At 33.6% G+C, this 13,872-nt stretch overlaps 2 protein-coding genes across 3 annotated transcripts in view; both read right to left on the minus strand.

Annotated features, from left to right (window-relative positions):
* The window catches only part of LZTR1 (leucine zipper like post translational regulator 1), a 29,216-nt gene extending 26,347 nt beyond the window's left edge, over window positions 1-2,869 (minus strand). The window contains exons 1-4 of one of the 2 annotated variants that reach the window (XM_034414142.3): window positions 2,435-2,869; window positions 2,239-2,301; window positions 1,390-1,446; window positions 355-434 (exon numbers count right to left, since the gene is read on the minus strand). In XM_034414142.3, coding sequence (XP_034270033.1) covers window positions 355-434; window positions 1,390-1,446; window positions 2,239-2,301; window positions 2,435-2,601 — 367 coding nt within the window. In that variant the 5' untranslated portion in view covers window positions 2,602-2,869. The remainder of the gene's footprint in view (window positions 1-354; window positions 435-1,389; window positions 1,447-2,238; window positions 2,302-2,434) is intronic. The other variant, XM_034414143.3, reaches the window with a different exon arrangement.
* A 2,514-nt stretch (window positions 2,870-5,383) lies between these two features.
* IPO9 (importin 9) overlaps window positions 5,384-13,872 on the minus strand; it is a 30,594-nt gene continuing 22,105 nt past the window's right edge. The window contains exons 18-24 of the mRNA XM_087889277.1: window positions 13,571-13,846; window positions 13,222-13,388; window positions 12,424-12,557; window positions 11,097-11,216; window positions 10,390-10,494; window positions 9,423-9,499; window positions 5,384-6,378 (exon numbers count right to left, since the gene is read on the minus strand). Of these exons, the coding sequence (XP_087745403.1) occupies window positions 6,268-6,378; window positions 9,423-9,499; window positions 10,390-10,494; window positions 11,097-11,216; window positions 12,424-12,557; window positions 13,222-13,388; window positions 13,571-13,846 (990 nt within the window). The 3' untranslated portion in view covers window positions 5,384-6,267. The remainder of the gene's footprint in view (window positions 6,379-9,422; window positions 9,500-10,389; window positions 10,495-11,096; window positions 11,217-12,423; window positions 12,558-13,221; window positions 13,389-13,570; window positions 13,847-13,872) is intronic.

Genomic DNA, 13,872 nt, shown 5'->3' on the forward strand with positions numbered 1-13,872 from the left:
TATTTATAACAAAAAATATGATTACACAAAGCAAACCAATTAATGTCTTTACAGTTCATAAGAAACATATATGATATCCAGAACTTGTCATGTCTACTTTGTGCAATGTATACTTATTTTTTATTTACTGGTATGCTTTGCATTATGTCAGATTCCTGCACTATTTTCATACTGTTAGTTTTTAAACTTATCTTATTCCATATTGTTTTCAGACTTTGCTTACATTCATGAATTGATAACATTTATCAATTATTTTTCTGTCAGTGCTATATAGGTTTGTTGTTAACTCCTCATGCTAATTCACTAAGATTGCTAAATTACGCAGAGAACTTGGTTAGCTTTCTGATAACTCACCAAATACAAACATGCTGCTTCCATAAACTACTGCTGAGTGGTGATACCTTGGTGCTGGTGGAGTCCCAGTAGTAAAAGCCCTATGCAGGATAATATACAACAATACGTAGAAATAAAAAAAAATAGGCTTAATTAATATGGTACTTTAATGAAAGGACATGAAAATGTTGATTGTGTGTATTTTTAACTTAATGTCAAATTGGCCAAATTGGCCAAAACAAAACAAGTACAGATCAGCAAGGGTTTTCAGATCGCCTGCCATATAACAAAAAGTTCTTTGGATTTACATCCTAGAACAAAAGAGGAAATATTTTCATTTAACAACACTGGTAATAAAATAGAGATATAGACATCCTTTGAAAGGAATACTTCAAAATGCATGGCAGCATGTATGAAACAGATATTTTTAAAATACTAAAGCTGCTGTGCTTTTTCCAAATGTATGTAGCTCCTTTGGAAGCCACCTCCAATTGTCTCTACAAAAGGGCACAATGTAGATATTTTGCTTTGTATGTTTTCCAGCTCTATTAAAATAATTTTACTAGTCTAAGAATAAGATGGTAGATAGGTAGGTAGAGCACTATATTTCATATTTAAATTAGCAATATTAATTCTTACATATTTTATGAATTTGCCAGTTATATACTATTGCTCCTGTATATAACCTATGAAAACTTTGAATATTTGTTCAGAAGGAATTTGGGCATATCACACTTCCTAAAATTCTGTGGTAGTCTAATTTATTTTGTTACTATTATAAAACCTACAATCCTGAATATATTTAGTATATTTATATAAATGTATTTAAAATTATATGCTCATTCTGTTATTCTTCTTTAAAATGATTCAAAACTTTTCTTCTTCCTAACATGCCTTACCAATAATTTAACTTATTTTGACACCAAATCAAAACAGACAACAATAAAGTATATTGCTATCATGAAAAATAAATAATTTCTCATTTTGTCAAATATTCATGTTCCAATTCACTCAAATATTGATAATATGGGATATTTATTAGAAATGGAAAAGTACCTGCACCAAGAGCAGTCCTTCACATCAAATCTTAACAAGTCATTCAACATAGTTTTCCTTCAAAGGGAAACAATACATAAATATATATTAAGAAGCCACCAAAAAAATAAAAAATAAAGTTTATAGGTGAAAGAAATTTACTCAGCTAAAATCTATCTATTACTTGGTTTCTAACTATTTTTAAATCAAATGAGAGAAAAACAGTAACTTCTTTAACAATTATATTAGGATAAATTTTACAAATAAATATAATTAATGGAAACAGCAGATATTTATAAGTTGAAATTTTGCTTGTTCATGCTTGTTTCCTTAATGCCTCAAGCAAATGTCTTATTTATGTTTTTAATAATTTGCTTTTAAAATGACACAGTACTGATTCAATAAAGACTGCACATATTTGGTAATAACACTACCATTCTTTTCTTTGAAAGCTGTAAATGGTACGATGGCATAAACCCCTTAGCAAAACTTCTTTCATTTGCTATTACATAGGAATTGTTTTTATATCAACCATCATAAAAGCAACCACTGTGAACTAGACAAAGTGAAACATATCCCCAACTATTACAAAGTTGATGCAAATAAAACTGCTATTCCATTGTCCCTTCCCAAAGAGGCAACCTTAGAAATTTTATATATGTTTTATATATATAATTTTACCACAGAAGTAAGGTTTTACATTTACTGTATCTCCATTTTAGAAAACCTTGTCTGGAAGAAACTTTTTGTGTGCCACTGTTAAAGTGAACCATGTTAGGGAGCGGAGAAGCGCAAAAAGGAGCCAGCATTTGTTTTGCTTGTGGGGACAGGTGGGGCTACAACCAAGGGGAGGAACGTAGGGAGACTCACCCGTTATCCCCACCAAAGACGTAGATGGCATCTCGATAAGCCACCACGGTGTGTTTGCTACGGCTGGAAAGAAAAGAGGAGACAACTTTGGTCTACATCCCTTCCCTAAATCCGCCCTCCGGTCCGGCATTTCATCGGTGGCTCTGTTTAGCCCAACACCGAGCCGAGCTCCCCGCAGACCCCCGAGACGCCTCACCGAGCCCCGACGAATTCATCGCAGGGCGGGAGGCGGCGCCACCGGTGCACCGTCTCGAAAGGCCCGAAATTCAGAGTCAGGTATTCGACGCTGTCGGAGCAGCTATGATCAAAATCTACGCTGGGCGCCACCTTGGAACGACCGCCCGAGTTGGCCGCAGCCGCCATGGCCCGGCTTTTGCTGCCGAGAAGAAAATCCGCGAGAGAACATCGATCAAGGCCGAACGTCAAACTACAACTCCCGACATCCCACGGCCCCTCCGGCACCGTTTCTTATTCGGAAATCCGACTACAATTCCCAGCATGCCATATACTTCCTGCAGCAGCATTTTCAAGGGTGGTTTTATAGTTTGTATTTTAACTATGGATTTTAATCAGAGCGTGGTTTTGATTATTGAGTCGCACACACCCTTTCGAAGTACGTGTTTCAATTATGATATAACGTGGCAACGGCAGCCAAAAGTTCAAGACAAAAAAAAAAAAAAAGCAAACTTATATATTAAAATTGGGATTCAGGCAGCCCAGGATGGACGTAATAGCGTAATGATCAGTTTTTCCAATATGAATTAAGACGTAACATTTTGTTAAGCAGGAGGGGGGAAATCTATAAACCTTTAGAGACAGTTCACTTTCCCAACTTTTTTGAAGAGATGTCAAAAAGACCATGTCGAATGTGAAAAAACATCAAACTTAAACAACTATTGTTTGCCTTTTCAAATGAAGGCAATGAAAGCATTACTTGAACAGAATTTAATCAAAGGGAGTGATCAAAAGTAAGAAAATTAATTTGTCTATTAGTCTTGACTCATCTGTCTTCCTTGATGCATTTTTTACGACATAAAAGTGCTTATCATTTTTCACTACATAAAAAGTATGGTGAATGTATTCAGCATGGACACGCACTTAAATGTTTGTAACTTTTGTCAAGGAAACAAAGCGGGACTTGCTAGAACCGTTGATATTACTCAAAATTCAAGAATTTCATATTTTGTATCAATAAGCTATATATTCCCAAGAACATTTCTTCCCAGGAATGGTATGTTTTTCATCTAACAGTAGCAAGGTAAAACTGTTATGAATAGGATACGGCAGAAAATGATAAAAACCAAGTTGACACTAGACATTTCTATCAATATTATGCTGTTCACTTATATATTTAACTTATATATTTCTATATATATTGCAAGTTAATCTTCATCCTTACTATAGCTATCAAATCATTTTATTTGAAGTATACATTCTCTAGATACTTTTATTTTATATAAAAACTTTGTATAAAATATTTATATAAGAAAACAAAAGTCTATTTATGTATGAAATAATCTATGGGACAAAAATGGCAGACCTCACTCAGAAGCACTATAGAACTCAAAAGGGATAAACCCACAAATTGTTTTAATATGACAACTCAATTACTGCAGCAGCATAGGAAACTGACAAGGCATCAAGTTACAAAGTACATGTAAAAAACAACCAAATATTTAAGAGCTGGAAAGTTTCACTTTACTGGGTATGTTGAAACGGAAGCTGGACTTTTGTTGTTTTTTGATCAGCTAAATCAATGATGCTGTCTTATGAATGGAGCAGCATTTTTTTCCTCATTATTTAAATACATAAATGTACAGGTATTATTCTATGCAAATAGAATAAAGAGCAATGTTTGTACATTTATAGTTTTTATTTTATGTCATAAGACAAAATATTTATAAATAGCAATAACCCATTCTAAAAGTACTTTTGATCTTATGAAATATTTGCTCTTATGTATATAAAATCAAGAATATCTTTTAAACAATATGGTTTATTAATTTTAAAAAAGGGGAAGCTACTTGCATTTTCTTGATTAAAGTTTGACGTAGTTATTCAAGTATCCAGTATTTATTATAGCAATAATAATGAGGTAGTCTTATGTTCATCTTAGTAAATAAAGGTAAACTATAAATAAATACAAGTAATTTTTATATTAGTAAAGTTAAATGATAACCATGAAGCCTTTTCTGGTACCCTAGTAATGGTTTTAATGTCATAAATAATAAAGATATACTTTTATGCACTTCAGATCCAAGATGAAAATATTTTTGCTGTTCTTTTATTTAAAATACTTGTTTTTTATGGTACACTTTTGAAATCCTGAAAGTTAGGAAATAACAGGGCAGACGATTTTAAATGAAAAAGATTTTATAATACTCGGACTTTTGCATTACAAATTCCCAAGCTGTCCACTTTGAGAGGAAAAAACCTTAAGGCATCTATTTTATCTGTTTGCCCAAATATTTTGCTGAGAGAATAGAAACAAAAATTAATAAGTTGTGTCATAGTTTTTGGAACTGTCCTATAAAAAATAGTGTCAGCACATCAGATAAATTATTATATTCCAAATTCAGTTTCAAGTTAAAAGGATTTCTAAATGATCACTATCATTATAATTAACATTTCCAATCAAGCTAAAAGGGTTTTAATTCCAATGATAATGGACAAGAATTCTCTTTCAGTGTCCACATAAAAATATATTAGTAATTTAATTATATTAAACATCCTAAATCAGAAATCATTAAAGACATTTTCTTAGGCCTAAATTTGTGGTATGCTAAAATTGAGCTTCTATTAGATTTACTTCATTCATATGAGGGAAATACTTACATAGTTACCTTCATACATATTATCTTTTTCAAGGAAGTCAGGGATACACTATGTGTCTAATGTAACTCTGTGCAAGTCCTGGCTTTTTCATGAGCCAGAAATACTGATGTAATAGGCATTTCACAGAAATAAATTTCTTATAGTATTAACACTTCAAACAGTTTGAAATCAACACAGATTAATTAATGTAACAGTACACATTAAACAGAAAGTTGCTTTCCAAATCTATACAGAAATACAGTATTCTAAGTACTAATTAAAAGCAAAGGGTACCATTTTCTTTTCTGAATTTTAAAAAGAACAATACCAATTTATGTTTGAATAGTTTTATTTCATTTCCCAAAAAGGGAGAAAAAGGCAAAAAGGTGTTGGGAGATGCATTGGTGTACTGACTTTTAGAGTAACCAGCAATATTAATTTTACTACCCTATAAAAAATACTTGTACTAATTTGTGAACTATGGTTTAGCCAGTTGTATAATCCTGTGTGTGAACAAAGCAAACAGTTTTGGAGAAATGGGTTCGTGAAGTAAATAAACAAGTTAAATACAATCAGTTTCATATAAAAAAAGTTTGGTTTCTAAACAAAAGTCATCAGTAACCACAGGAACTGAGTTTTAATGTAGCAAGTCTGCTCAATATGGGTGCATGATAGTTTTAGTACAGAATTATGAAATGGTAGAACCCCAAAGGTTTTCTATAAATGGAAACAATTTAGCATTTTTATTTTTCAGGTTTTAATTCAAAGTATTGGACTGGAAGCAGATTCCATTTCATTCCATATGTCTATATAAAAAATGTCATCTGGTTAGATCAAGATAATATACCCTGCGTAACAAAAGTGTGAAGCGCTTCCAAGTTTCTAGATAAACAAGCTAGTGACAACAGTTCCTTCCTCATTTCATTAAACTGTGCTGTAAAAAGTCAGTGAAGTGCTTTTTCAGTAGAGGAAAAAATGTTTAGAGCCAAACTGGAAAGTTTATCAGAAGAATAGTGTTCCCATTGTGCGAATTCAGAATGCAAAAACTCCATGCATATTTGCCTTTTGTCGCCTTCTAAATCACGAGCAGTACTTCCAAATAAAAATTAATCATATTTGTAATATTTTATGAATAAAGAAACTGTTCCTTGTTTAGGTCAAAAATATGAACTAAACCAGAAAATGTTGCCTAGATATTATCACGATATTCTGGATTTATATGCCAATGGTCTGAAGAACTCTTCTTTCATTTTCATTGAGATGGTCTGAGAACATTGCATAGCAAGGCTGCTGGGCAAACTGGCATAAGAATTCTGTAAGATAAGCCTAGGAGAAAGAAAATACATTGTTAATACCTGAATAGAAGAGAAATACATGGTTAATAGTTGATGGGAAAAAAACATCATAAATCCAGGGTAATGGAGTCGTAGTTTATATTAAAGTTGTTAAAGGATTTGTGATGTAATTTACAAAGCAGAATCAAAATATGGGTTTAAGAATGAGTACAGAATTTCTGCAACAAACTTTTTTAAAATTTGGGATTAAGGCACTAATCTCAATCACCTACAGTGAATGGCAGCACATCTTTTTATTCAATACTGGTAGTCCTTGACGTACAACCACAATGAAGCCCCAAATTTATGTTGCTAAGTGAGGCATTTGTTAAATGAGTTTTGTCCCACTTTACAACTTTTCTTGTCATAGTTGTTTATTTATTTTATTTATTGGTTCAATTTATATGCCGGCCTTCTCTGGAGACTCAGGCGGCTTACAATGCAGGCTTTCGCCCCCCCCCCAAAAGCGGTGTTCTTTTTTATACAGTCAGCTTATTGCCCCCACAATCCGGGTCCTCATTTTACCTACCTCGAAAGGATGGAAGGCTGAGTCAACCTTGAGCCTGGTGAGATTTGAACTTGCAGTAATTGCAGGCAGCTGGTGCTATTTAACAGCACTTTAGTCTGCTACGCCACCAAGGCTCTTCTGTTATGTGAATCACTGCAGTTGTTAAATTAGAAACCCGCTTCTTAAGTGAATTTAGTTTCCCCATTGACTTTGTCAGAAGGTTGCAAAAATTGATCACATGACCCTGGGACACTGTAAACATCATAAATATGAGTCAGTTGCCAAGCATCTGAATTTTGATTACATGACCATGGGGATGTTGCAACAGTCGTTAGTGTGAAAAACAGTCATAAGTCACTTTTTCAGTGCTATTATAACTTTAAATGGTCACTAAACAAACTGCTGTATGTCGAGGACTACTTGTAAGGCAGAACATATTTATTCTGAATTGCATCAGAGATTCAGTTCAAACTGTGTCCAGGATTATAGCTTTAATTTCAATGTGTTTGAAAACTATGAGTAGTGTCAAGAGAACAATCTCATCAGCTTTACAATAATGTTAACTGTTGGTCTATTTCCTGTTGTAACTCAAAGAAATATTATATTTGAGAAGAACACTTATTTCTGATTAACTTGCACAGAGAATGGAAAATTCTTCTCCATAGTATTTGTTCTTGGAGACAAGTCATGAATAACAAGATATTTTCTTCTTCAGATGTTTTTTTTTTATTATTCTCTTTCCAAATTATTTACCAGAATAATTCTTGAACTCACAAGAAGGCTTTCTTTTACAGCGTGTTTCCCTGGACACAATGGCGAGGAAAGCAATGGAGCTTGAAAGGTAAGACCTGTGTCCCGCTCCTCGCCCATCCCACCTGCCACCCCCAAACTGCATCCCTAAAGGGGGCGGATGGCTAAGCAAGGGCGAGGGGGGGAAAAGAGACATCAAGGGGAACCAGGTCTCGTTCCACGCGTCTCACTTCTCCCCCACCCAATCTGCCACCCCTCTCGATAAAGAGACGGCGGGGAAGGGAAGCAGCTGTTGCCTTTGGGGTAGGGTGGGACGTGTTGGGCTGCTTGGCCGGTGCGAAGAACAGGGTGGGGAGGCAATGGCAGAGACGGAACATCCAGTCCCATGCTCGCAGCCTCCTGCATCCCCAAAATAATAAGACCCCCCGATAATAAGGCCAAGCCCTTATTTGGGGGGGTCAAAAGAAAATAACACCCTGTCTTATTTTCAGGGAAACACGGTAGTCATAATTATGGTTGTAAGCCGAGAACTACCTTTATACTATTTCAATATTTTATTCATTTCTTAAAATTTAACACACTAGAATAAACTAACTTCCATTTGGAAAGCTTTTGATTCTAATAAATGTAAATTTTCTTATCTGCAATAGGTCCAATATTAAGATTTCTTGTATCCCACCTTTATTATGTTTACAAATACCTCAAGGTGGTGAATATATCCAATACACTTTCCTCCTAATATTCTCCCACAACAATCAACTTGTGAGGTGAATTGGGCTGAGAGAAAGTGGCTGGCCCAAAGTCACCCAGCTGGCTTTCATGATTAATGTAGAACTTCAACTCATAGTCCCCTACTTTCTATCCTGGAGCCTTATTAGACTAAACTGGCTCTCAAACTGGATGTGAAATTATTAAGACACTTGCCAGAATTAACAAACAAGCAAACAATGGAATGAAAGAGAATATAGAGAAGGGAAAGGTAGATTATCTAAGGTTTCCCATGCCTAAAATGGGAAGAGATTCTCTATATAACTTCTCAATCCTAAAGAAATCAAAGACGCTCAACTGAATTATTTAAATTCTTTTCTAACTAAAGTCAATTTCTCATCAGCTGCAAAGATAAACATTTACATATGATTTTTTAATTATATTATATATGGCTACATCTTTCTATTTTGCATATGAGCCTCTTCAAACTAGGCTATTTGATTCTTGTTTACTTCCCTTATGTAAGAATAACAGATAAAATTTAGGGGCCTTGCAGCATCCGATTTTAAGCAATTCTGAGTCCTAAAGTACAGACTCACTGCATTCAGAATAACACTTTTTCTTGGCTTAGTCACCACAACCATCAGAATGGGATCTCCAATTGCTTTCTGCTACAAGATTTAAACTGCTTTGCTTTTAAAGAAAAATTGAGCACTGTGTTCTGTCCTGTCTCTTGCTATTAGTGTACATATTGTGAAATATCTTTAGATTCATAAATGATACTGCTCCTTATCATGGTGTTGCTTTAAAAAACCCATTTGTGATACCATTTTAAAAACAGATATGATATATAATATATAATATTATTCTAGATCAGGGTGTCAAAACTCGCGGCCCGCAGGCTGGATGAGTCACTCGCTGGCCATGCCTATCCCCAGTTTAGCAAAGGGGGGGAAAGTTGTAATACATCACGTGACAACATGTTGTTTGTGAGTTTGACACCCCTGTTCTAGATGGTGACGTTTCAAAGTACAAATGAATACATAATGTTAGACTGCAAGATACACCACCTGTAAATCTATCTGATACAGAGGATCCTTCAATGAATCTGGATCATCCTCATCATCATCTTCATAATAATCTTCATCTGTCAAGCAAATATGTTTCAAAGTGAAGTTGATGCATACTTAAAGAACTGAAATCTTAAACTTCTTATACTTTCTTTGCACTACAATAAACTGCTGTTTTCTTTTTAGACATTGAATAAATCAGTAAATAACAAAACAAACCAGAATTATTAATAATCCTATTTCCAAACTAAACAGTGAATGTATTTGGATTCTGTTTCTTCTCTTTATTTAACCATCTACTATTTAACAGCAACAATATATATCTAAAAGTGGCATAAACATGACCACTTTGTTATGTCATCATAACAAAAGTTTTATTTCCATTCCTAAAACTACAATAGTAAGAATTGACAATGAATAGACACATTTTTGTGAACTCTTTTCTCCAATCCAATTTTCAATCTACTTCTAAAGCTTCTCAGAAATGGTAGATAAAATAAGAAACAAACATGATTCAGTTTTTTTACTTTTAATACAAAAGAATGAATTCCTACATATAGGACTCAAATATCATGTTTAACAACAATCCTAGCCAAACCTTCTGTTTAACATGCTAAACAGAAATCTTTTTCAAGCAGAATCACTGAATCATGAAAGTCTTAATTTATCCAGATATAGGTCATCCACTTCACTTACTATTTATCTTTTGAACACATGCAGCTTTTTTAATTTCAAAGAATATATGTTTGTGTAGGCATCGTGGGAGAGTTGCTCAATTTGTGTGTTTCTTGGAACGGATTTAGAAATGGAACCAACGTGTCTAGTTACCCATACTGAAATTATTGTATTGAAATAGGGAACAAACAAATCCTAACAGTTTAGTCATATACATTATTGTTGCTTTGATTTCAAAAAAAATTAATAAGCTTTTTATGCTTTTTCACAAATTTAAAACTGATTCACTTACCATATTTATTGGTGGCAAGAATATCTGATAATAGCTGGCCCGTTAACCCTTCATTCTCTTCTTCCTCTTCATCTTCTTGATCTTCCCACATATCATTGGATTCCTCTGTTAATTGAAATAAGAAATTAAACTTGCAGAACAGATTGATTTAATTTTATTGACTGTCTGCTGTAATATTCTCTGAAAAACAAATGTTAACATTTTTGTCCCCAAGTAAATTTTATTTACGCATTGTAGTAATCTGTTATCCCACTGAAAATTGATTCCTTTACTGTAAACATTTGTGGTCATTAACTCAGTAAATTGACCCAGAACATAAGGCAAACTTTTATATAAGAGACTGTAAAAGGAAAAGAATTCACATTATGAACACATGACTACTAATCTGAATGCCCAATACAGTATTTTTTTTTTTTTGCAACCTTGCTCACATTCTGTTGGTACTCATGCAATGCTGTGAACATTGTTTACATTATGTACTATAGCAGCATGTCATATATTTATATATTTTATTAATTTTATACTATAGCTTTTTCTCCCACAATCACCATAACCAGCTTTTTCTCCTGTAATCAGGAGAAATAACCCATAACCACTAATTGAAAATCATCAGTACAACAGTGATTAATCCATGGCTGAGTGTATTTCGACTTTCCAAACCTATATTCCATGCAAGTTGGATCATAAGATACCTAGCAAGATAGTACCTTGGCTCCATTCTGCAGCAGTCTGTCGAGAAGCATTTGCTTCTATTGCATTAGAAAGCTCATTTATTATCAGCTTTAAGATTTTAACTAACAAAGGAATGTTGGTCCAGCGCTCAGGATCTAAAAGATACCAAAAATTGCAGATTTTAAAAGAAATTAAGAACTCTGAGAAACCACAATGCAAAACCAGTTGGAGAAGCGCTTCATGTTTTATTAGCCTTAGAAGTATGTTTTTGAAATACTTTATTCTTATTTATTAATTCAATTTGTATGCCGCCCCTCTCCGAAGACTCAGGGCATATTTTATTAAAAGCCAGTAATAGTTTAACTCCTCTTGGTGCACACATGCATACACACGCATGCACGCACGCATGCATGCACACACACATACACACACAAATACAGCAGGATCAGAGAACCTATTGTTCTGGGACCCTGACAATAACTGCCTGGCTATAGGTAGTCCTCATTTAGTGTCCACAAGTGGGCTGGCAACTACGTTGTTAAGTGAAGTGGTCTCTAAGAGAAACTGACTATTCTCACAAAGTTACTTCAGCTTTCCTTTGTTTTACAGATCTGCAAAGGTTGTAAATGCGAGGATTGGTCATGAAGTTAATTTTTCATCACTGCAAATGGTCCCATGAGGTACTTGCTAAATGAGGATTATCTGTTTATGCAGATTCTTTGTATACTCATTGTTATATTTGTTATTAAAAGTTAATATTTACTCTGTCTGAACAAACATTGTCAATATCACTCTTTAACCATCTGGCTCAAAGTTAACCTTTTGCAGGCTACATATTTCAGGACATAGCAGGACATAATTTTAAAAAAAAAATAATAATAAATATTTTGTATAAGATATTTAGTACACAATAGTTTAATTGGTTCAGAAGAATAGTCAGTTACACACATGGCAAAATATTTTTTTTCCAGTCAAAAAGTTACATTGCTTTTCATGAAATTTGGACATATGTTCTGAACCTATTTTTAAATGTTCAGAATCATTTATTCTTATAAAATTAAAAATTCACTATTAGCTTTTATAAATATTTGTTTAAAATATATGTTTATAAATATTTGTTTATTGTAAGTGCAGTTGGTATGCAAATTTTAAAGGCTAAATGGAATACAGAACAGACTATTTCAATTTTTACTGAAGACTGTCTTATCTTTATCCAAAATTTCAATAGACGAATTTATCATGAAAAAATTAATTTTGGCACCAGTTACAAAATAGACCTAGTGTTAATTGTTTACTAAAGGTAACAAAGAATTAAAATTACTTTTAAGGATACATCCTGTTGATTCAGATACAAATACTCACTTTTGGCTGCTTTTGATCGTGTACGTATGCCTTCTTCCATATTAAATATTTCTTCTCCTTTTACCCTGATATCTTGAAGACGCTTGTCATCTGTACTGATACCATACTGGAGTAACTTACATAGAGCTACAGAACTGAAAATTTAAAAAATAATATATTTCATTTCATTTCATTCTACCTACAAGACATATATGCAAAAGCATAAGTGAAGATTTGCAACATTTTATTTCATTTGGACGTATAACAAAATATTTAATAGAACCTATGTCGTGATGTTTATATAATTATTTTAATAATCACATAATTTATTTTACCGCATTTTAAAAACAAAGATTAGGCAAGACTTTAAGATATTTGTCTATATTACTGTATGTGTGGTGTTCTCTGGGTACCTTCTGGCTTTTCTTTCCAATGTGCTTTTCCATAATCCCTAGTGTTTCTTCCTTTCCACCCAATTTGAAATCCCTATTACCAAGTTTACTAGCCAACACAGGACAACACTTCTACTTTCTTTTTGAATGGGTGGGCAGGATGCTTAACAAAATCCAGCCCTCTACAACTTTTGATGGATATATTCCCATTCCTTTATATAAGAGATGTTTGTGTTCTAAACAAGGCACAAATCCTTGTACAGTATGTAAAGAACTGTATAAGGTCAATTTGTCTTGAACAATTCATTATAATAAAATTACGATAAAATGCATTGCTCCTTACAGTTACTTCTTACATTCTTTAAAAAACAACTAAATACTTGTTTCAATCTATAGAAATATACACTGCAGTAACAGAAAACCTTACCTGACCTTCCCTTCATACTGTCCATAGAACAAATGTTGTCGACTCATCCACTCTGACATTACAAATTCCAGAGCAGGCTTGCCTGTTGGTCCAGGTAAACTACAAAGAAATTCTAGTAATGGTTCCAGCTGAGAATGAACTAGATGAGCAAATACCATGATCAAAGACTGCAAAAGGAATAAAAAAAAAATAATGATAGCTTCAATTTCTAAAAAGCAATCTCATGAATAAAATATTGATATCAATATTAATTTTATATATATAGTGCTTGCAAACAATTATTCTGATAATTATCATGAAATAAATATTCCAATAATTACGGTTTTCATCCATTTTACAACCTCCTTACCTGCATTACAGTGAGTGTTTCTGCTTGCTGCATTTTACTAAGAATTGCTCTGAGAATCTGATCCAGATTTTCTCCCAATTCACTCCCAACTTTGGAAATCAATGTAGAAACTAGCCTGCCTACAAAGGCAGCTGTGAATTCTGAGGTGCGTGGATCCAGAAGTTGACTCACCACCTGCATCACATACCACAGTCCATTGTGGCCTTGCTCATCATGCCACTGTGCAATTTGTTCCAGAGCGACTGAGATGTATGCACGTAAACACTCACCACCATTCTGAATAAAACATAATAATAAAGCAC

The sequence above is a fragment of the Pantherophis guttatus genome, chromosome 3 (assembly GCF_059756535.1).
Source record: "Pantherophis guttatus breed Tessera chromosome 3, ASM5975653v1, whole genome shotgun sequence".
In the NCBI taxonomy this organism is placed as follows: Eukaryota; Metazoa; Chordata; class Lepidosauria; order Squamata; family Colubridae; genus Pantherophis; species Pantherophis guttatus.